The sequence below is a fragment of the Lissotriton vulgaris genome, chromosome 7, assembly GCF_964263255.1.
Source record: "Lissotriton vulgaris chromosome 7, aLisVul1.2, whole genome shotgun sequence".
Lineage (NCBI taxonomy): Eukaryota > Metazoa > Chordata > Amphibia > Caudata > Salamandridae > Lissotriton > Lissotriton vulgaris.
The window spans coordinates 709,701,567-709,726,722 of NC_141695.1; the positions used below are offsets into that span (position 1 = coordinate 709,701,567).

At 47.6% G+C, this 25,156-nt stretch overlaps 1 protein-coding gene across 2 annotated transcripts in view; it reads left to right on the forward strand.

Annotated features, from left to right (window-relative positions):
* CEP112 (centrosomal protein 112) overlaps positions 1–25,156 on the forward strand; it is a 2,145,639-nt gene that overhangs the window by 650,809 nt on the left and 1,469,674 nt on the right. For both annotated transcript variants that reach the window (XM_086930940.1, XM_086930941.1), the window contains one exon: positions 20,773–20,916. In XM_086930940.1, the coding sequence (XP_086787066.1) occupies positions 20,773–20,916 (144 nt within the window). The remainder of the gene's footprint in view (positions 1–20,772; positions 20,917–25,156) is intronic.

Here is a 25,156-nt window from a genome sequence, read left to right on the forward strand (position 1 = left end):
ACTGGGCCCGAAACAGACACTCAAGGACTTCTCAAGGCCTTTTCGACACCGGAGGCCTGATCATCGATGGAACGGTGCCCGTTCAAATGATGCCCCATTTGTAACTCCAAGTACCCGCACATCGATGTACACCCGGTGTGCAACAAGTGTTTATCACCGGAGCACGACGAGAACAACTGTCTAGCCTGTGCTCGATTCAGGTCGAAGAAGACGCTTAGACTCCGGCGTGCAGCGAGGCAAACGATGTCGAAGCCAGCGCCCGACCAGGTGAACATATTCGATGAGGACGACGATGAGATCGTCGACGCGGAGGACCAGGAACAGCAGTCGGATCCCGGTTCGGAGCATGGCTCCGACTATTGTGAAGAAGACGAAGACAACGTCGATTTAGAAAACGTTGTCGAGATAAGGGATGACGTATCCCCCATCGGAGCCGTTGATGACGACTCAAGCGATGAACCAGACCCAACAGTGGGTACTGGGCCCGAAACAGACACTCAAGGACTTCCAAAGGCTCAGGTCGAGACATCGCCAGAAGGCCTTAGCCGAGATCGTGAAGAATGTTCTATAGCCCCGCGTCAAGGCCGGACTAAGAAAACAATACATGAGCCATCAGTTCCAATACTGAAAACGAAACCGAAAGTTATCGAGCACATAGCGAAACCGAAAGTGCTAAAAACAGTCCTCGGGTCGAAAGCATCGAACCCATCGGAGTTAGAGGTGGCTACCGTGGAAACAGCAGCAAGGGCAGAGGACGTGGGAATGTAAACACCAGATCCTCCGCCAATACTAAACAGTGACGCCATGTCACTGCCCCGGACCATATAACACCGGTCGGGGGGGCGATTACAACAGTACCTGCCAGTCTGGGAGAGAATTACCACAGACAGGTGGGTGAGACAACTTATTCAGTACGGCTACTGTCTAGAGCTAACCTCCACTCCACCCAACATACCCCCAAAACACCGTCCTATGTCAGCAGAGCACATAGACTTATTGCAGCAAGAGGTAATCAGTATGCTGCAAAAAGGCGTCATCAAACTTGTCCCTATACAAGAACAAGGTACAGGGGTATACTTGCTGTACTTCTTAATCCCAAAAAAGGACAGGTCCCTCAGGCCAATTCTAGACCTCAGGCCCCTAAACCAATACATCTTGTCAGAACACTTTCACATTCTCACTTTACAGCAGGTTCTACCATTGCTCCCTCAGGGAAATTTCCTCGCAACGCTAGACCTAAAGGACGCATACTTCCACATACCAATACATCCTGCACACAGGAAGTATCTCAGATTCACCATACAAAACCAGCACTATCAGTTCAAGGTCCTACCCTTCGGGGTGACAACAGCACCCAGGGTGTTTACCAAGTTCTTGGCGACAGTGGCGTCGCACCTAAGAAGAAACCATGTCCACTTCTACCCCTATCTGGAAGACTGGCTCGTTCAAGCAGAGTCAGCCCAGCAATGTGCCAGCCACATGTCGCGCACTATTCACCTCCTACACAGCCTCGGATTCTCCCTAAACTACGCAAAGTCTCATCTCCAACCCGCTCACGTACAACAGTACCTAGGAGCGACTATAGACACGCTGGTAGCGAAAGCACAGCCAAACTCAGCAAGAATCAGCGGTATTCAGTTGCTGATTCAGAAGTTCAGGCCCCAACACTTGCTGCCAGCACGAGTGTTCATGCAGTTGATAGGCATGATGACCTCCTGCATCTTCATAGTCCCTCACGCGAGACTTTACATGCGTCCGCTTCAGGAATGCTTAGCACGGCAGTGGAACCAGGCCCAAGGGCAGTTGAAAGACCTAGTGTTGGTGACCGGTCGTGCATATCACTCTCTGCAATGGTGGAACCCACAAAACCTTTGCAGGGGACGACCGTTCCAGGAGCCTGTTCCACAAATAGTGCTGACAACGGACGCATCTCTCCTGGGTTGGGGGGCGCATGTCCTCCATTACACAGTGCAGGGTCTATGGACGACACAGCAGAGGAAGATGCATATCAACCTGCTGGAACTGATGGCGATCTTCATGGCGATGAAGGCCTTCAAAGTACACCTGTGCAACAAAGTCGTGTTGATCCGGACGGACAACATGACTGCCATGTACTACATTCAGAAGCAGGGAGGGACACACTCTCCACAGTTGTCACACCTGGCGCAAAGCATGTGGAAGTGGGCCATTCAGAGGAACATCTTCCTCATGGCGGAACACCTCCCTGGCAGAGACAACCAGATGGCGGATCTGCTCAGCAGACACAGCCACCAGATGCACGAGTGGGAGATTCATCCCTCGGTGCTGTACCTGTACTTCCAGCAGTGGGGTCACCCAGAGATAGACCTGTTCGCCACAAGGGAAAACACAAAATGCCATAGCTTCGCCGCCAGGTTCCCACATCCGCAGTCTCAGGGCAATGCGATATGGATGAACTGGTCAGGCAGGTTTGCGTACGCTTTTCCCCCAGCACCGCTCATACCACTAGTGGCACGCAAACTACGACAACACTCCATGACACTCATTCTAGTTGCTCCAACGTGGGCGAGGCAACCGTGGTACACCCGTCCCTAGAACGTTCCGTGGTGCCTCATCAAAGGCTGCGATTAACTCCCCGTCTTTTAACGCAGAGCCATGGAGACATTCAGCACCCAGATCCGCAACAGTTGAACCTTGCGATCTGGCTCCTGAAGTCATAGAGTTTGGTTACCTAAACTTGCCTCCTGACTGTATGAACATTATCAAGGAGGCATGGAGACCCACAACCAGAGCTTGCTATGCTGCGAAATGGAAACGGTTTGTCATATATTGTACCAATAATGACATAAATCCGCTGGATGCATCTACTCAAAACAGCATATGTTACCTGTTACATTTGCATAGATGCAATCTGGCCTATAGCTCCATCCGCATACACTTAGCTGCTGTGGCAGCTTATCTTCAGAACAGGCAACACCTTTCACTCTTCAGGGTTCCGGCTATTAAAGCCTTTATGGAGGGACTCAAATGTGTGATTCCTCCAAGACTCCCACCTTCACCTGTCTGGAACTTAAACGTGGTTTTAACCAGACTGATGGGACCACCTTTCGAACCTCTGCACTCATGTGAGATACAGTTCCTAACATGGAAAGTGGCCTTCCTGGTGGCAATTACTTTACTAAGAAGGGTTAGTGAGCTACAAGCCCTCACTATTCAGGAGCCATTCATACAAATTCATGCAAATAGAGTAGTACTGCGTACAAACCCTAAATTCATGCCGAAAGTAGTATCCCAATTTCACATCAATCAGACTATCGAACTGCCATGTTCTTTCCAAATCCAGACTCAGTGGCAGAAAGAGCTCTACATACCCTAGACGTTAAAAGAGCTCTCCTGTACTATATAGACAGGACAAAACCCTTCAGGAAGACTAAACAACTGTTTGTTGCCTTCTCACCACAGCACAAGGGCAACCCCATTTCAAAATCAGGTATAGCCAGATGGATTGTTAAGTGCATACAAATGTGTTATCAAAAAGCTAATCGCACATTACCAGTTCCCCCAAGGGCGCATTCCACACGCAAATTAGGGGCATCCATGGCTTTCCTAGGAAACATTCCTCTAGAGGACATATGTAGAGCAGCCACATGGACTACCATACATACATTTACCAAACACTATTGGTAGATGTACACTCCAAGCAGCAAGCAGCTGTAGGACAGGCTGTACTCAGGACTCTTTTTCAGGCTGCTGCAGCTGGCACAGGCAACCACCGCTAGGGGGGACACTGCTATACATTCTATGCACAGATATGAATTCAGCAGCCCACATGCCTCGAACGGAATATGCTACTTACCAGTATGCATCTGTTCTTGGTATGTAGGGCTGCTGACATTCATATCGCCCTCCCTCCTCCCCGGTGCCTGTCGCAGCTGTAGCACTCAGAATTATTCTTAGCATGGACATCACTTACTGTATCATACTCCATCCCTACCACAATGGCGAAAAACAGTCTGAGGATGGACAGGATGCCAATGCGCACTGCAGTCCGGGGGAGGAGCCACCTATCTCGTGATACTTCGAAGACTCTTCCAGGAAAACAATGTGCAATCATCCGGACCCAACACTAGGTGGCGATCTATGCACAGATATGAATGTCAGCAGCCCTACATGCCAAGAACAGATGCATACTGGTAAGTAGCATATTCCATCTGCAGTGCTGGACACTCAATCATACAAGAACAAGCACAGGGACATTCGTGCATGCACCCTGGGCATTTAGTACATGTGTTTTAGAAGCGCTTACATTAGCTGCTACCCACATTACTAACCCTTGATTCCCATCAGCTGTGCTACAGCGTCACTGTCACCACCTTCCTCCTCGCTTTGGTTCCAAACAAGTGCTGCTGTACTCTGCTATGCCAGCAGGAAGCCTTCTCTTCGATTTTCTGAGTGTCAGGAGATATGCCTGTTAGCAGGCCCTGCCCACACACTTACTGTGCTATTGACTCCACAGAGCCTGAGTGGACATTGTATCAGTAATCACAGTGTGACTCAGACCCCTCCCAAACATCTTGCCAGCTCTGAATGAACGCTTATCGGCCACTGCTCAATTAGCACACTGTAAGAGGAGATCAGCACTCGATCAGAGTGCTTCATGAAAACGGACCTAGTCGTTGTCAGCTGTGATGCGCTTCTTTTTGTTAATTCCAATTTCACTGAGCTTGGTTTACAGCCCCATGAGTACCACTACTCTCTTTGGACAAAGAGAAGTTCCGGTACTCAAGCGCCAGAAATTTAGAAGTGCCGGTACTCCGTACCTGTGAGTACCGGCCCATTTAAAGCACTTCTCTACCTTCTCAATCCTCCTGCCACAATTCATCTCTCTCACACATTCAACACCTCATCAGACCAGGTTTATAATAAGTACAATAATCCGAGCAGACCTGGGTATACTGTGTGAAATTCCACCCGTCGAAGTCAGGCCCTCACAGTAGTAATTCTTCATTCCATGTGGGACTAATAAGGACATTCCACCCAGTAACAATAATTCCAATCACCTTCGGGCTTTATTGTGCAATCATGTCCCAATGCATTTAATCCCAACTTTAACAAATGCCTGCTGAGATGGTGGAAGCTGTTAAACTGTTGTGAGTTGTATGAAAGATTATTCTTGAGGGGATTTGGAATAAACAATAAGCTGCTTCCATGGAACCCTTGTCCATATACAAATATCAAATTCGCTCTATCTGGATTCATTACGTTTTCTTTAATTTGATATTTATCATTATTGTCTTTAGAAAATATAGGTTGTGGGCATGGCCAACCATCATGGCCGACCGGACGTAATCCCGCTCGGCTCCGCTCCAGGCCCGGCCACTTTAGCCCACTTTCAGGCGCTTGGCACCCAAGAAGCAGGCTGCCTGAGTCTCCTGAGCACCCAGAGACGACGAAAGCCCCCTGGCAGAAGCATTCGGAGCCGCTAATGGTGTGAACGGTGTGAACAAGATAAGATGGTGGCCGGTAGTGAGACGCGATGCGGCAGCTAGCTCCACGGTACTGGACAGGGCTAACCGGAGAGGAGGTGACCTGTTGCGGCGAAGGATCGGGGGTTCCCTCGGCAGGATGCGTGAAGCACTGAGTATCGGGCTTGCTGCTGTAGTGACACATACAGACACTGCGGTGTCCTTGGGAAAGGATGTGTACTTCGCGAGAAGACCCCAAGGTGAGAGACTGGGCTCCGTGTGTGGCGGAGGTGGCCCCCGGGATAATCAGCTCATGCAGGATGTTTGTGGGAGCGCTGGGGGCCCCCACCTCAAATTTGCAGTACCCATGGCGGAGTCCCGAGAATGGGGTGCCTGACCTCAACATGGCTCCATTCAGACACCCGATTCCATGCATAGCAACCTCGTACCTGGGCCTCCAGTTGAGGACTTCATAATCCCACACAGAATTCAGCGTGCGCGTCCTGTCTCCTCGCCTGAGAAGGCTCCAATATCGACAGGGCCCAGGCATTAAGGGCATTGTACATCTCCCACGAGGTGCAAAGGGGAACCCCCAACCGAATGTTCCTGGACAGATCTGAGACGTCCCTGAGGAGATATCTCACAAGGCCCCTGGCTGTTCCTGCTGCTGGGGGGCCACCCACAGAACCGCAGTATTCCTGGCAGACCCCTGAAAATGTAGTACCTGGCCTTCACATGGCACCGGTCAGGCACCTGATCCCTTGAAAAGCAACCCTGTACCAGGGCCTCCGGGTGGGAACCCCATAATCCCTCAGAGCATCCAGCTCAGGCGTCCTGTCTCCTTACCTGTGATGGCTCCGGATCAAGCAGAGTCCAGGCATTAGGGAATCGGCTCATCTTCTGCGATGTGTGGTGGGGGCCCTTGGTGGACGATCCCGGACAGTTCGGATGTGTCCTTGCGGAGGGATCCCACATGGCACTCGGTCATTCCTGCTGCAGGGGGGCCCCCTGGCTGATGTTGCACCCTAGCCCTTATGCCACCAATAATGGCCAAACCCGCAAAGGTCTCCAGCTTCTTTACCCCAGCAACCAGGGGGCGGACGGTGAAGGGACGGCTCAGCCCAGCGGAAGCATGACGCTCACAAGGGAAATCCTGATAATCTCACTGAGAGAGTTTAAGAAGGAGCTCCAAAATTATATAAAAGCTGACATCGGGTCCTCGTTCAATGCATTCAAGGCTGAGATGGGAGGCTTAGTGGTGGCCCTGCAGGCGGATGTTGACTCGATCGGTGCCCAGACCCTTGACCTCGAGGCGCTGACTGAATACGACCGCTTGAAACCCACTCTGGAGGCCTGCATAATCAATTGAAGGCCGCAATGCTCCGGTGAGAGGTCCTCCAAAATCATTCCCGCCAGGATAATATTCATATGAGAGGCCTGGAGGTGGGTTACGAGGGCCCAGACTGTGAAGCATTTATGATAGGACTTTTCTCGATGGTGTTGGGTGAAAAAGGCCCGGAGGTTGCACTGGAGAGGGTGCACAGAGTGGGATCACAATCACTCGGAGACTCCAGAAAGCCCAGGGATGTGCTCACGAAATTCACTTCCTTCAAGACCGAGGAATTGATACTCCAGAAAGAATTGGCCCTTGATAGGGTGTCGTTCCAGAACGTATCCTGTTCACTGTTCCAGGATGTGGCCCAGGCCACACTTGCTCGACTATACACAATAAACTTAGGGGTCTAGGAGCTGAACCAGATATGCATTCGCTAATGTAAGTCCTATGTCTAACAAGTACAATAGGAATACAAAAAAATGAATGACAGACCAAATTGCCAAAATATGAAACACCTGTAACCGTGAGTCACCCCAGTTGTTTGGATTCCCATCAAAGTCTTGTAAGATCAATATTCTCATTTGGTAATCCTTAACGGGTATTGTGTCTCTTGATCATTGAGATCACAAGCATACCCTCTCGGATGGTTCGGGGTAGCGACCACAATCACACAGATATCTCAAATGATGTAGATTCGATGGGAAAAGTGCAGTGCGAAAAGTAAAAGTGGTGATTTAAAATAGGATAGGGAACTAACAAAAAACTTTTAATGGGCGTTGGCCCCTTCCTAGTTAAAAACAAGAACAGTTTGGCAAAATCGTCGCAGTGATAACAAATAACTGCGAAGAGACCAACATGTTTCAGCCAAGGAGGAAGATGCCTCAGGCTTTCGTCAGGGTCTCTGTTCTTAGATAAGCTACTGCCTATATATGTGTATTAACGTGTGTGAAAAATTATACAAAAAAACACACAAGTGGAAAACAACAGAAAAGGATATAGTGTTCCTTCATCTGTGCGGACTCCTCTTCGGAAGCTGGTACTTTGTTACTATAATAGGGGGACAAACATACAAGTGAGACACTTCCAGCTTCTCTGGTCTGTGTCATACAGTGCAAGGAGTCAGAAACGTTGTCAGCCTTCGATACTCACCCAGTGCTTCCGGGGAGTGGACCTCACCTCTTCCTGGACCTGGCTCAGGATATGTGAGACCCCGCTCTACGGGAACAGAAACCGACCTCATGATTACGATAACGGAGGGATCAGGGGTAGATCTACTCTCGTGCATATTACATGAAGTCCATGGTATTCTGAACGTAGAGTACACTGTCATACACCATAAAGTTCCCACACCTGCGTAACCTGCCGTGCCAACTCAACTACGTTAATGGATTCAATTATAGTAGTCTAGAGTGACTAGAGGTATCATGAAGATCAGTATCGTGCACATCCCACATGATAGACTAGTGGAGCTGGCGTCCTACCTGTCCGTCGTTGTCTCGAGCTGTGACTGAGTCAGGGGGAGGCACAGACCTATGTGCGTCATTCTTATTTAAGTGGTGTGGAGAGAAACTCCCAACCAATCAGCAAATTCTGCAGCGACGTAACCACAGAGTAAGGCCTGAACTACTGGATGACGTCATACTAATCGCTCGAGTAGTTCTAATGGTATACAAAGGACCCCGCTATTTTTCACACTTGCTCGACGCCAGCAGTTCAGGCCAGTTACAGAAGTCTTGAGAGAGCGCAAGTTGAAATATCGCCGGACCTATCCCTTTGGTTTGGCATTTTCCTTGGAAAATAAGAACTTTCATTTTACAGAGTTGGAAGACGCAGCATCTGCCTTGGGAACAGACGTACCCTTACAAAAGCAGACAACAGAAACAAGTGATGCAGGAACCGACTTGCGATTGAGGAAACGGGATGGGGGACCATGGCTGCAGCAGAAAGGGAGCGGCAAGAGCGCCTCGGATTGACTCAGGTACTCTTTCGATGTCTGGATACAAGTATGCTCTGTTCAGGTTTCCCCAGATGACTCATTGAAGGCTGGACTCTGCTGGTGGCCTGATATCACCTGTGACGGTCGCTGTCTAATCTGACTATCATCTCACTTTCATGCTGGGGATGAGGAGGCTGGGGCTTGTAGGGGTGAAGTTATGACTGCTCGCTTGGGAATTTGATGTCTGTTACTACAACCATGCCAAGTAGACGTCCTATGGGCCGTGGAGGCGTAACTTGGTACGCCCCAGGAAACACTTAAGAAGAGGTTCTCTTCCGAGATTGAGTGCCTCGGAGCACAAAGTTATGGTTTGTATTGGGTTTTGTTGCCTTTGTTGTGGTATCGCAGATTGCTTTGAGTTTACTGCAAATTTTCGGTCGCAGTAGGGGTAAAGGTAAGGAGGAGAGAGAATTGGCGTCCATGAGCGCAATTAACAGGGCAGGTGGGTTGGTCCCGTGTAGAATTATAGTGGTTAACTGTTTGACATGGATTGTACAGGGTCTTAACTCCCCCAATAAGAGGCAGCGGATTTGGGAATTCCTGTTGGACCACCAGGTTAAAATAGCTGCTCTGCAAGAAGCCCACCTCCAGTGCAGTGACGAACAACGGCTGAAGCTTAGGGCCTTCCCACAGATATTCCGCTCCTCAGCACACATTAAACACAACAGTGGGGCTCTCCTCTTTCATTCCTCTGTCCCGTGTCTTCAGGCTTCTAGAACAGATAAGGAGGGGAGATTCTTGATGGTCAGGGGTGAATTAAGCGGAAGACTGAGCACCATCGCAACGGTCTATGCATCCAACACAGAGCAACATGACTTCTTGAGTTCATTTATGGCTTCCCTAGAGGTGTTCGCCAGGGGTGACATACTGCTGTTTGGAGACTTTAATTCACTTTGGGACCCATCCCTAGACACTACCACCCACAAAGGGTCATAGGAGGGGTGTTTAGTAACTCGCTTACGGCCACACTACAAGGTTTACGCCTTCACGATGCATGAAGGGGTTGCCACCCAATGACAAGGGAATACTCCTTCTTCTCGCACTCACATAGGACATACTCCAGGATCGCTCATGCTTTTGTTAGCCAGTCCATAGTTCATGGACTTTCAGGATGTCAATTCCACCCGATTTGCCTCTCGGACCACGCCCCTCTGGAATTGGTCCTGGGTGGCCCCTCCTGCGCTCCAAACACGCTAGGTGCTATTTCCCCAACTTCCTCAGAAGGGACCGTATTCTCAGGGATGAATTAAGGATGACAATCAAGGAGTTCTTTGAGCTTAACGATTCCGTCCAAACCTCTTTGGCTAAAAATTGGAATGCCTTTAAGGCAGTCATTAGGGGGAAGTGCATTGAACTGGATGCCACTCTTCAAAAGCAACGCAAAGGGGAAAGACTGTTGCTAGAGGGGGAACTCCGAAATGCCGAACAGGATCACAAGACTAACCGCTCGATTCGCTCCCTAAGGAAAGTTACGCAGCTTAAGGGTAAGCTGCAGGCCGTTTACACTAATGGGGAGGAAAACACCCTCCTGCAGATCCGGAGCTATGAGGGAGGAAACAATATTGGTACCCTTTTGGTACGACCAATTTAGGGTGAAGCAGTAAAAAGATTATATCTCGCAAATAGTGGATATGAAAGGGATCTCCCAGAAACGCTAAGAGCGAAAAGTTGGAGCCTTCGGGGAGTTTTACTGCTCCCTATGTACTGCTGACCCGTTGGTACCTGCAGCCCAGGAGCAATATCTAGAGGTTCATGCTCTGCCTCAGGTACCGGCTTCCATGAACGAAGATCTAAGCAGACCTATTTCTAATGAGGAAGTTCAAAAAAGCGATAGACACGCTTAAGCTTCAAAAGGCACCTGGCCCGGACGGGTTGAATGCCGACTTCTATCGTACCTCTGCGCCAGAACTGGTGCCATGTTTGGTGATGCTGTACAATGACATGGCTGCCTCACAGCGTGTGACCCCCTCTATGGGGGAAGCACTGATCTCAGTCATCCCCAAACTGGGTAAAGACCCCACAAGCTGTGCTTCTTACAGGGCTTATATGTAGAATCAATAAGGACTAGACTATTTGTGAATGAAAATAGACTCAAACACTGTATGACAGAATGCAAACCCTTATGTTTGTTCATGAAGCCCACACCCACCAACCTGGTTGTGGCATTCTTCATCATCGGGCCCACCCAGTGACACTGAGTGTGTCCCGGGTGTGCTACGATGCCTGGACACAGCGGAGTAGGTATGTTACTGAGAGTGCAGTGTGGTGAAGCTATACAGGGATCCCAGTACCCAAGGGTAAATTATACTTTAATAACTGGGTCACTGTTAGCATTAAAACGAAGGCTGCTGGATGTATTAGGAGTATATATATTAGGGTCTCCTGCATCCAAGTGTGGTCTACATGTTTCAGCCAGGCCTTGGGATTAAAACTGGCTTTCCTCAGGACCAAAAAAAGTGGTGGTGCAATTATCATAATTTAAGTGTGTGTGATTGAAAAATGTGAAGCTAAGGTGCTCTATGTGTGTGAGGATGATTCCCTCTCAAAGCATCACTGGACATACAACATGTATGACAAAACAAACATACAAAAGAGAGTCTTAGAATGGTAGTACATATTCACAAAACAGACTTATTGCCGATTTCTATTGTGCAGTGTAGACGATAAAAAAGCGGCATATAGTGTAGCCATATTGGTGGTATGGCCAGAGTGAATGTTCTCGTATAATCATTAAAGTTTTGTGGTGGGCTAGGCATCCAACCAAAGCAAGGAGTGGTAGGTGCATAAAGAGAATGTTATCCGCACGTTGGCTATTTGCCATAAATGCCCCATGGAGTAGGCCTGGCAGTGCTATTGGCCCTAGAAAGATAAAGGGTCCCCGGGAGGTTAGTGACCTGCAAAGGAAGTGCTTACCCGGGCCGTTGCTGAAGTATTGGTTTACTCACGATACTTTCGGTCGGCATCTGCGGTGAACCTCTTGCTGTCTCTGGGACCTCCGTAAGAATGCCACGGATTGTGTTCATGCCTTAAGTATTAGCCAAAAAATGCGGATCACCTGTGCGGGCGAAGACACAAAGGAGAGACTATGCTGGCGGCGCTTAGTCATGTAAGCCCTGCGCGTGTGCATGGGGAAGTGTCTTCCTAGTGTGCGCATGCGCGGTGCCTGGTAGTCTGCGCCTGCGCATTGATGTTGGATGGCGGGCTTTTTTTGGCTGCAAAAAGGTTAAATAAATAGTGCACAGTGCTGTCAGGTTGGCGCCTGCGCACTGCGTGTTATGCCTGAAGTAGTATCGGGCATGGATCCTGGCTGCATTTGTGAATTGCCAAGTGTAGAAAGGTAAAAGTGTATCACGCTTGAGAAGGCCAGATACATAGATCCTGGCTATAGCTCACACGTTACAACAACAATGAGACAACTAACACGGGGAGAAGGGAATCAAGGGTGGAGATGAATACATGGTAAATGTCATGATTTCAATGAGCTCCAAGGGAATGTCATGTTTTCAGGGAGCTCCAAGGTATTGAGTCATTCAGGCCATGCAGCTGTGTTGAGAGGCGGTAGATCCACCTTTGTTCTTTAGTAAGCAGGGTCCGGTCATTGTTAGGTTGGTTTGTTTCAAACTGCTCTATGACAGTCCAAGACATGTCATTGGGAGTGTGATGTTTAGTGACATAATGCTCTGTCGGTTTGCTGATATTTTTGCCACATCTGATTGTACTTCTGTGTTCGACGATTCTCGTCCTGACTTTGCGGGTGGTCATGCCCACATAGTGGAGCCCGCAGGGCCTGTTATGAGGTACACCAAATTGCAGGAGTTACAGTTGGTGTATAGGCGTTGTGTCCAGATTTTGCCTGGTTCAAGGTTGAGTGTTTTGGTTGGTTTTGTAAGGTGGCACACACTGCAGTTGTTGCAGGGTTAGTGGCTTGTGACTTTAGGGAGTCCCCAGGAACTGAGGACTGTATTGTCCATGGGTTTTGGACTGGCACGGGGATGTGTGAATACCAATTTGTCTCTGAGGTTGTTCGCACGTTTGAATGCAAAACGTGGGGTCTCCCAGTCTTTGGTACCTGAATTGATGATTTTCCAGTGTTTGCGGATGATGCTCGAGACTTGGTTTGACGCGGTGTTGTAAGTTGTCACACAGGTCATGGGTGAGGGTTCCTGGTCTTTAGTCACTGTTTCCAATAACGCCACTCTGTTTATATTGCGGGTCCTTTTGCTGGATTTGGCGATAATGTTCTTAGGGTATCCACGTTGTTGTAGTTTGTGTGATAAGGCACAGGATTGTCTTTTGTAATCTGCTAGGTGGCTAGAGTTCCTGCCGATCCGCAAGAACTGCCCAAAGGGGAGGTTTTTTTCTCGCATGGGTCTGGGGTGGAAGCTGTCGAAGTGCAGCAGTGAGTTCCTAGCAGTGGGTTTATAGTAAGTGGTGGTACGCAGAGTTTCTTGTTCTGCTATGATGTTAAGATCCAGGAATGCTAGCTCCGTTGCACTGGAGTTGCACGTGAATCGTAGGTAAGGGTCTCGGTCATGAAGCCATATGAGGAATGTATTCACTACAAAGGTGCTGCGCAGTCAAGGATGAATTGGCGTGGTGTATGGTACGTCCATGGCATTTGCATGAGCACATCATGTAGTACCTGCAGAGTGGTATCTTGAGGGAAACTGGTGTAGAGGCTGTCTATGTCCAGTCCTACCAGTAGTTGGGTGGTTTGATCAATGCTGGTTTCTGTGATGATGTTCAAAAGGTGTTTGGTATCCTTGATGTAGGTAGGAGTTTTTTGTTCCAAGGGGTTCAGGAAGTGGTTGCAGTACCTTGAAAGTGGTTCCAATAGTGAGTTGATTCCTGAGACTATGGGTCTTCCAGGTGGTGGTATAGTGCCCTTATATACTTTGGGTACCGTATAGAAGTATGGCACTGTCGCGTTTTTAGTACACAGGTATTCTGCTTCCTGTGTTGAGATTTGTTCGGCGTTGCTGGCTCTTTACACCATGGTGTATATGATGGTCTGTAGGTCCGCAGTGGGGTCTTTGTCCAGGCGTTTGTAATTGCGGGAATCGGTAAGGAGTCTGCTGCATTCTAGGTCATAGTCGGATTTGTCTATGAGGACGATCCCTCCCCCCTTATCCGCCGGTTTGATGATCACAGTGGGGTTGTTCTGTAGGCGTTGTATGACATCACGGTCTTGTTTGGGTAGGTTATTGAAGGGTCTTGTGGGGTTCAATTTCTCTATGTCGGAGTAGACTGCTTGCTCCAAGGTTGAGATTTCTGCTGGTACACTTGTGGGTGGTGGCATGAAGGTGGATTTCAGCCTGAGGCCTGTTTCATTGGGGTTGGTGTTGATGGATGACTCATCGGGTGTCACCTTTTCAAAGAAAGCCTTTCGTTTAAGCTTTCTAAAGAATTCAGCCAATTCGACATGGAATTTAAATTTGACTAGACTTGTGGTAGGGACGAAGGAGAGGCCCTTACTGTGGACCGCTGTCTCTCTTTCTGTAACTGGTATACTGGATAGGTTGAACACTAGGGATGTAGGTGTTTCAGTGGTTATTGCTTGCTCGACCCTGGCTGTTCCCGCGATTTGTTGCGCCTGTTGGCACTCACTGAGTCCGCTTCTTCCTTCCGGTGGACTTGTTGCTGAGTCTGTTTTGTGAATATGTACTAGCATCCTAAGACTCTCTTTTGTATGTTTGTATTGTCATACATGTTGTATGTCCAGTGATGCTTTGATAGGGAATCCCCCTCACACAATGGAGCACCCTAGTGAGTGCTTCACATTTTTCAATTACACACTCACTTACATTAAGATAATTGCACCACCACTTTTTTTGGTCCTGAGGAAAGCCAGTTTTAATCACAAGGTCTGGCTGAAACATGTAGACCACACTTGGATGCAGGAGACCCTAATATATACTCCTAATACATCCAGCACCCTTTGTTTTAATACTAACAGTGACCCAGTTATTAAAGTATGATTTACCCTCGGGTACTGGGTTCCCTGTATAGCTTTTAAACGTTCACCTTCACTTCACCACACTGCACTCTCAGTAACATACCTGCTCCGCTGTATCCAGGTGTCGTAGCACAGCCGGGACACACTCGGTGTCACTGGGTGGGCCCGATGATGAAGCATACCACCAACCAGGTTAGTGGGTGAGGGCTTCATGAACAAACATAAGGGTTTGCATTCTGTCATACAGTTTTTGAGTCTATGTTAATTCACAAATAGGCTAGTCCTTATTGATTCTACATATAAACCCAGGGAATACAGAGTAGCTTTCTAGTCCTCTCTCTCTCTCTTTTGATAAATATACTTCTTACAGGCTTCACACTCTTGAACCTTGACAGCAAATTGTATTCTAAAATATTAGCCACTTGCTTGGAGCATGTCATGCCGTTGCTCATTAAGCCGGATCAAGCGGGCTTCATCAAGGGGAGGCAAACCCACGATAATCTCCGGAGGGTGGTTCACAATATTGAGAAGGTTCAGAGGAAAGGAATCCCAGCTGCCCTTCTCTCGCTAGATGTGGAGAAGGCCTTTGATCGGTCGACTGGGACTTTCTGGCTCAAGCATTGAGGCAATTGGGTTCTGCGAGACCTTTATAAGTATGGTGCGTGCCAATTACTTTGCCCTGAGATCCAGCGTTTTGGTGAATGAGGTGGCTTCCGAACCTTTTTATCTCTCCCGGGGAACTAGGTAGGGTTGCCCTATCTCCCCTGCTTTTTGCTCTCCGCATCGAGGCCCTTGCGGAATGCATCCGGTGCAATCCTAGTATTGGGGGGGGGGGTCACGTTTGGAACAGACGAGCACAAGATCTCTCTCTTTGTGGATGACGTGCTGCTCCCAATCACGAGGCTGTTGTCCTCTCTCCCAGTCATACAATCAGAACTCGCCCTGTATGAGCAAGCCTCTGGGTTTAAGGTAAATCTTTCAAAGTCTAATCTTGTTCATCTAACTCTACCCAAGGAGACTATGCAGAGCATAGACATAATGGCCCCTTTCCAAACCATGCACAAAGACATGACATACCTATGTATCAGACTCACTCCCAAGCTAATACACCTTTATGGAGCGAATTATCCTCCATTACTACGCCAGCTTAAAGCAGACCTGGCCAGATGGAGAACAGCCTACGTCTCCTGGATAGGGTGAGTCAATGCCGTCAAAATGAATGTTCTCCCTAGGCTGCTCTATCTTTTCCAGGGTCTTCCGATTCCGGTAGATAGGTCTCTTGTCATCGGCCTGAAAAAATTATCTCTAAGTTTATCTGGCAGGGTAAGAGAGCGGGTTATCCTATCAGGTGTTAACTAGGGCGCAGGAGGAGGGGGACTGGCCTTGACCGTTTTACTAGAATACTACAGAGCTGCTCAACTCAGAGTGATCACTGACTGATCACTCCGTGTATCCGAAAAACTCTGACTTCACATGGACTGACAAATAGTGGGCAGAACAATTTGGGATCTCTTGTGGAAGCAGAAACAAAATCGACCACGAAATGCCTATATTAGCAACCCCCATGGCTACCACTCTGAGGGTTTGGGATGACCTTGCCAGCGCCACGCCCCTTACCACCTTCCTGTCCCCCTTAACCCCCGTTCACTTCAACCCTGAGTTCCCACCGGCCCTTCAGAAGGGGCCATTCGACGGAAGGAAATACTATCCCAAATCAAGCTGATCCTGGGCTATCCAATTCCTGCAACCTTGGAACACATCCTCTTGGGGGTTTGGGATCCCAGTCTGAAACGTCAAACACAAAGGGATCGCTCCATGATGTGGCTGGGCCTAGGAGTGGCCAAGATGCCATTAGCGGCAGCTTGGAAGAAGGTGGAGGCCACCTCCCTCACACAATGGCATGCTGGGGGGCGCCGCATCCCTTCAGGGGGGGCGCGCACTTCAGGCTGCTGCAGCTGCTGGGAGTTCGCTCGGCTAGGGGTGTCAAGAGTCACAGGTCTTTAAAGGCCAGAGGCAAGACGATTTCAGAGGGGGTAGGGGGCTAATTCTCATGTAGATGCAGGGGCTCTAAGAAAGGGTGGAAAACAACAAAGCCTCATTAACACATAAATGGTCTTTTAAAGACCTGTGAAGTACTCCGGGGCAGCTCCAAAACTGTCTGTGTCTGTGTCCAAGCTGTCTCAGCCCAGGCTGACACACACAACAGGTGGGGGCAGGCATGCTGAAGCCTTTTGAGCCCATGGGCGCTGTGCGCCTGTTAAAAACCATGGGGGTTATTTACAAGCCTCTTGCGCTACTTTTGTGTCACTTTTAACATAGAAAAAGTGACACAAAAGTGGCGCAAGGGGCTTGTAAATCTGCCCCCATGTGCATATTCACATACCTTTGTAAAATGATTAAAGAGGCTGTTTTGTTTCTGGTTCCAGTACCCCCTGTGCCCCCACTCTGCCTATTCCTTACATTTTACTTTTTACTGCCTTAGAGTGAGAATGCATTTCATGAAAAGGAATATAATGTAGGGTTACCAAAATAAAAATGCCAGCCATGTGCTGTGTAAAGAGTCTGCAAAGGCCCTGTCTTGACACTAAATAGGGTTATAAATAAAATAGTATGTATTCTTTTGTAATGTGACGTTTCAAATCTTTGTTCCCTTTAATTATATGTCATAGATCATTCAGGCAGCCTTAGAACACATTTAAAAATACTTTCTATGTATTTTTGCTGTTCCAAGTGTGCACCAATCAGTGCTGAAAATAGGCTTTAGGGGACTTCTTACTTTTGTACCTTCTGGGACATCAATATAATGAGCTGGCAACCCTAATCGCAAGACTGGAAGTTTATTGCAGGATGAGCACAATATTTATTTCGCCCACCCTCGATCCCTGGACCTTGCCATAAAAGCAATAGTTTAACTTATATCTGAAACCCTATGCCAAGCCTCAATAACATGCTGAGTAACTTCAACTGTGTCTGGGAATGCACCCTGCATTCAGACAATTCACTCCTCATTCTCGTCCTTCACTTTCACACTAACCCCGCACTCACAGGGATCACAATGTACTCACACTGATCACTATGCACTGAACCCACCCTCTCACCCTGTACTCACAGTGACTACACTGCACTTATGCCACTCACCATGAACTTACACCGTTCTCCCTCTACTTACCCTGCGGTCACATGAGCACACCGCACCCTCTTTACTCACAGTGATCACTCTGCACTCACAATACTCTTGCGCCGTTTACCCTGTACCTCACCCTGCAGTCACACGAGTTCACCCTGTACCTCACCCTGCAGTCACATGAGCACACTACTCACACTGCTCATGCGACACTTCACTCACCTGTCCCTCTCATGTGTGCGATCAGTGTTAGGGCCATCCCTGGCTGGTAATCTTAATTCCCCCCCGCCCGAAGTTCTGGCTAGTTGCGCCCCATGTTGCTTCCCACGTCGGAAGTACGTTTCACTGCAAGGAATTTACAACGGTTACATTCTTCCTGAAGATTCCATTCTCTGGCAGGTAAAAGTGAAGAGCTTTTTGTATTATCTTTTTTAAAGCCTTGCTCCTTTCCCCTTCGTCCCAATACTAGTGGGAACATTGGATATTTCAAGGAGGAGTGGATTTGGCATTAATGCCATAGGTTCTGCCTTTGGTTCTGGGGACCCAGGTTCAAGTCCTGGGTTCAGCTCAACATCGTGTGATCCTGGGAAAAGCACTTAATTTACTAGTGACTTACCAAAATGAATTTGACCTTGATTAAAGTCGCTGGTGCTTGTTTAACGTGTTCCAATCCCTAGAGCTGAGTCCACAAGTCAAATATAACAAATAATGTGAAGTGTGCCTACCATCTGTCCTCGCTTTTTTCGTAGACCAAATGTAAATGTTTTCTTGTGCAGCTATTTTTGAAGCTTTGGAAGGCGTTCTTCTTTATAAGCCAGCTATGCTAACAAATTGACTCTTGATGCTGCTAGAGAATAAAGATGTATATTTCCTCTTGAACCACTTATATCACATGTGTATGATGTAAATGTCCCCTAGGCCTTCTTGGCAAACTGCGGCTGGCCTCCTTCTGACTTGGTAACACCTGGCCATACTCCACATAATCATGGATTTTTCGATTGTGTCAGAAAGCATGTTTTGTGGAACTTCTTTTTCTGATATCTTGTTTAGGGGCAAGGATGTGGCACAACAGCCGGAGCTGATGACTGTAGAGCTGGGAAACCAGGTTCAATTCTTGATGTCTGCTCAACATCCTGTGATTCTGGGCAAATCACTTAATCTTCCTTTGCTTACAAAAAATGAATGTGTGCTTGTGTAATGTAAAAGATGCTCCTGTAAAGCTCTCCAATACATTTAGGTCATGTTCGCCCTTTATGAAACTACAAAAAATATATTGCAAAATGTTGTGAGCACTCCCGTTTCCAGGCACTGCTCAAAAGGATGGTAGAAGCAAGAAGCCATGCACATATTGTCTCTTTGGAGAAAAATAAGCACTCCCACCCCTGTGTTTTGGGAGTGTTTTTGCTAATCTATCCTAAATTTTGTGTTTAATGTGAAAAATAAAGCAACAATGTAATTTTTTGTGCTAATTATTTTCTTGGAGACTTTGCATTTTAACTTTAGAATAAGCACATGCACTACAAAAACTTCAGTTTACTAATCACTCTTACTTTATTTAATATTATTTGCCCTATACAACCTGGGCTCTGCAGGAGGGAATGGCCATCAATGATGCAGAGTACCAGCTTCCAGAACTTTTTTGTCAGGTGGTAGTGGCGGTGGGAGGGCTCGACCTGTAAAAAGGTTTACATGGGGGGCTCGGCTGACTAAAGTTTGAAGACCTCTGGTCTAGATTGAGGCCTCTTCACCTCTTCCATATTTAGTTTTCACCTGAGCGGCCCCTGGCCTGGGAGTGGAGTCCCTGGGGGTTCGGGGGGCCCTGGTCCCCGTCAACTTATTCTTACTCGCGACCAAGCCTGATTTTTTTTTTCTTTTCCGACTCTGATATCATAGTTTGTTTACTCTTTTTTTTTTCGTTCTTGTTTATTGTTAATTTTTGAGAGTGGGATGGTGGTGGGGGAGTGGGAAATGCGCTTACTAAAGAATAACATGACCAACAACGTGAGCCACTAGAATGGTGACACTTGATCTACCCAGTAGGGTCATGAAATAAGCAATTCTCGCAGATTGAGTCCTAGTACACAAACTGAATATTGCACTCTAGCTTTCTGTAACTCTTGATCTGTAAGCTATACTGGTGTCTCCCAACAATGTTTATCTTCTACTGTTTCAGCTTTAAAACCAATAAAAACATTTTGACATAGAAAATATAGGCTGTGGCCCACAAGTCAAAGTTACCGATATAGGTTCAGTTTTTAGCCAAAAACATTAAATAATAAGTTTCACCATGGTCGTCATTTAGGGGTCGTCAGGGGTAGCGGCTGTGACCCCTGGCATGCCCTTTGTGACCCCTCGACTCCGAAGAGGCAAAATCAGTGCCAGTAACACAGTCAGTTTGTCCTTATGGAAGTAGTTCGGGGCATGACTCTGTTTTCTGTCATTTTTTATTGTACTAATAGTGAATCATATTACATTTTTCACTATTAGCATAATACAATTTGACAACAATTAGCTGGAATGTGACCTTCTCTGGTAGCTTTGGTGAGTAAAAAATACCTTTAAATGTATGCTGTCTGCATCAGGTGAGAGTGTGCTTACATGAGAGAGGGTGAATGAGTGTTTAAGTGTTAAACTGTGTGTGAGTGAAAGTGAAGGTCAAAGGGTATGTGATGTCACTTCCGCTACCCCTGGCATTTTGTTGAATTGGTGTCCATGAGTTTCACTTGTTAAAAATAATTTCATTGTAATACAACTTAACAGGTAAATGAAATTCCTCCGAGTTGCTTTCCAAATCTTTAATCGATTGTCACCGAAATTTGTCATATACGTTTTCGATATTTCGACTCGGTTGTGAAGTGACTTGTTACAGGTTCTCTCTCCATGAAGAGCACTCAGTGTCTTGTTTGTGCTCTCTAGCTCCACACGGCGGTGGCAGAGATGGAACACGACAAGCTTGAACTGCAGCAGAAACACACTGAAAACATCCAAGCGCTTCTGGACGACACCAATGCTCGCCTCATCAAAATGGAGGCCGACTACCTGGCGCAGACCCAGGAAACAGTACGTGTTCTCCCCCGTAGCCTCACAACTTTAAGATGCGCTACACATTGCAAAGTTAATGATTGATGTTTCTTTTTTAATAAATAAAAAAAATAGAAAGTACCATTCGTTATGGGCAGATTAGATTACCAGCAGAGAAGTGGATAGCAATTAGCGAGTTTATGAGCTGATGTATTGTGATAAACATTAACAAATTTGGGAATTTATAACCTGTCAAATTGCAACGCTTCCTACAGGTCAATGTCAAATAAGTCATCTTTTATTACAGTTGTTATTTCTCCGCAGGTGATTTGCATGGCTCATTATTTCTGCGGCTGGCACTTCCCAGAATATTGTGCCTTCCCAGCAAACGACAATTGTAGTGCAGATAGTGACTGATCAGCCAAGCGTGCCTATTACACTCGTGCCGCGCATGCAGCTCAGCGTTGTCCTGTCTGTTCCCAATGCTGCTTCTGTGCTGGCCGCCTTGCTCGGTGCCTGCTGTACTTGATGCTGCCATGAGCTCTACTTCTACGTCCATTGCCTCGCGCTCCGCATCACAGCTAATAAATCAATTCCCACCGCTGGTTTCTTATTTATTTTATGTTTGTGGTTTAAAATACTGCGAACTTGGCCGACAATTTACAAGAGAACAGAGTCAAACAACTAACGGATCTAAGTCTGTCTGACGGATATGTGTGATAATCAGCAATTTATATCTGTTTACACTGCTGCGAAAGTTGGGTGAAAAAAAACAAGATTCATCCTTGGAGTAAGGTGTTGACCGAGGCTGGTGTAAGCGTTCTTGTACTTGTGTACCAAACTCTTTGTGAATGTGATATAGGTAAAGTCGGGGCAGGGCTCAGAGTGCATCATGACTAGAACTAAGATCTGTACAGAGAACAGGAGGTAAAAAATAACGCTAGCACTGCGTGTGGTGTTTAAGGTGTTCACCATTTTTCACCATTCAAAAATGCTGCAGAATTTCTGTAGGTTTCCTATATCTAGTCTGAAAGCACACCAGTACCCAATAGCTCCCGTGGATTAAAATATGTCATCTGTGCATTCAGCAACTCGTCTTTTTTTTGTTTCTATTGCCTTCACTAAAGTGTGATTGACAGAACCTTATAGTGTGTCGTATTGCCACATAGTAACATGGTAATGCGGTATACAGTGAAAGAAGAACACCATAGCTCCACCATTTCTCCCAACATGGCGTCTGGACATGAGTGTCTAATTGTTGTATGAGCCATCAGAACGCCCAGCTTTCGGAGTGGCAGTCAGCGCTTTACAAGTCTCTCATTACATTACAGTGGTGACTCAGTCTGCCCTCGTTTATTGCCTTCAGAGTAAACCCTTAGGGGCATATTTACATGTTCTGGCGCATCTCTGCAAATCAGCAGGGATGCGACAGAACAGATGCGTCATGCAATGCCCTCCTTCCGCCACCACAGATGCGCCGCATTTACAATGCGGCACACCATGGTGCAAGGAAGGGAAGATGCGTGACGCATCTTGTGGCGTATGGGCGGCGCATTGCTGGAGTTGCGTCACAAGCTCGACACAACTCCTGCAATGCACAGGGGCCACCCATAATCAACGTGGCGCGTCACTCCATACGCCTGCTTCAAGTAGGCGTAAGGATTTAACGCAGCATCGTCGTAAAACTGACTCCGTTAAATCTTGGAGATTTCACTGTGTCAGTTTTACGGGGCTTTCCTGCGAGGGAACACCCACCCTGCGACAGAACACCCACATGAAACCTGGCGCAGGTTTCATGTGGCGCAGGGCTTTACAAGTTGACGCATCTGCCTAGATGCGTCACATTGTAAATATGTTGCAACGTGGCGCATTGTTTACGCAGCCGCTGCGTCACAAAAATGACGCAAAGGCGGCGTAAAAGTGTCGCAAGGGGGTTGTAAATCTGCCCCTTAGTTTCCTAATAGCCATCAACTCAATGGAATTTTTTCCCTCTTTCCTACTAAGTCGAAACTACCTTTTAGGCTTCTGCCTTTCCCAGTTTATATCTTAAGCACTTGTGAAATGGCAACATGCTGAGCACCTTGGTTTCTTCAATGGCAACAGCATCAAGGTGTTAGGCTGCAGTCTGTTCTCGGCCAGGTTAGGCCCAGTGAAGTTTAAAATGAGAGGTCTCCCTCCACCTTTGGAGCTCGTTGCTCTACAGACATAACTGAATATGTTTTAGTATCAAACGATAGCTCTGGGAGAGGGTTCACACATTTCACTGCTCTGCTTCATGGTAGTTTTAGTGTCTTCCTTCCCAACTCGTTAAAAGCTCTTCATCTTCATTTTCAGTCAAGAACTATCCATTTTGTCAAGGAGGTTTTTTTCTGCCCTTAGTTGCTTTTCCCTCCTAACTAGGACCCTTTTATGGAGACACATGATATATGTTATGTTATGTTATATTGGTATTTGTACCGCGCACAACTACTCTTGAGTACCCTGGCGCGAAAGTAATAAACTGATGGCAAGAAAAGTGAATTAATAGGCCTGAATAAAAAGTTGAGTTTTAAGGAGTTTTTTAAAACAACTTAGGTCCTGAGTGTGGCGTAGCACCGGGGGAAGGGCATTCCAGAGGATAGCTGTTTTAACTGAGAAAGACTGGCCACCCATCCTAACTAGGCGAGAGCAGGGGACTACCATTAGTTGCTGGGCAGCTGACCTTAGAGATCACTGAGGGATGTAGAAAGCCACTCTCTTCTTGATGTAGGGGGGGCCCAGGTCATGTAAGGCTTGGTGTGTTAGGACAAGGGCCTTAAATTGTATCTTCTGGGCCACTGGCAACCAGTTGAGCGAGCACATTTGTGATCTTATGCTGGTTCTTTTAGAAATGCCAAGAAGAAGTCTTGCCGCAGCATTCTGGATAAGTTGTAGCTTGTTGGTCAGGTATGCCGGAATGCCGAGGAAGAGTGCATTGGCATAATCCAATCGAGACAGGATGAGTGCCCAGGTTACCATCTCCTTAGCAGGTTGGGGGAGCAAGGAGAAGAATCTGCCTAGGGACTTGAGGGTCCCGAAGCAGACGCCCAAGAGTCTTTTTATATGCTCAGTGAACCTAAGGTCGTCCCCAAACCAGATACCTAGGTTCTTGGCTGGGCCGCCCACAGAAATGGGGTGGGGAAAATCAGAGGGCCACAAAGCTTCTGTGAACTGAGATGGGAAATGCCCGTATAATAAGATTTCTGATTTCCCCTCATTACATTTTAATTTAGCATGGGCAAGCCATAAAAATACAGCGGCAAGGCATTTTTGCGCAGCTGCAGTGTCCGTGTTCGAATCGTCGCAGGTAAACAGAAGCTGAGTGTCGTCGGCGTAGGCCATAATCTTAGCGCCCATTTCCTCAGCCAGGAAGATTAGGGGGGTCATAAAGATGTTAAAAAGAAGCGGGCTCAGGGTCGAGACCTGAGGGACCCCCGTTGGAACCTCTCTGACCGAGGAGGAATAAGGGGGCATCCAGACTTGCTGGAAGCAGGAGTTCAAAAAGGATTCCAGCCAGGCCCACACTGACCCAGAGAGGCCGATGCGTGACAGTCGTGCCTGGAGAAGTTGGTGAGGTACCGTATCAAAGGCGGCAGAGAGGTCCAATAAAATCAGAGCCGCTCTTCCACCCCTGTCCAGACATTCCCTGATGGCCTCCGTCACTTCAACAAGGGCGGTCTCCGTGCTGTAAGATGATCTAAAGCCAGACTGTGCTGGGTGGAGGGCCCCCGAGTCCTCCACAAAGGCATTCAGTTGGCGAAAGACCACCTTCTCGCAAACTTTTGCTAGTGCTGGTAGCAGGGAGATAGGCCGGTAGTTAGCCGTTAGAAGCGGGTCAGCCGATGGTTTTTTCAACAGAGGGAGGAGCTTAGCCTCCTTCCATTGTCTTGGCACCGTTGCTGACTGTAATTACCTGTTGACTATGATTGTAACCTCCATGCCTATGGTATCAGCCACCCCTGCAAGAACCCTGGCAGGGCAGGGGTCTGAAGGGGATCCAGATTTTAATGATTTGAGGATGGAGAGAATATCTGGGAGTTCAACAATATTAAATATTGAGAAGCACCTAATGGGGGGGGGGGGGGGGGAGCAGGAGAAAGAATGCGAAGGAAGGTATAATGGAGTAGCAGGCAGAGCTAAACTTTCCTCAGTGATTTTAATCTTATTGATAAAAAAGGACGAAAGTTCCTCACACCAGCCTGCAGAGGCGGGGATAGACTTCCGCTCAGCTTGAGGTGACAGAAAGCTTTGTACTATGGCA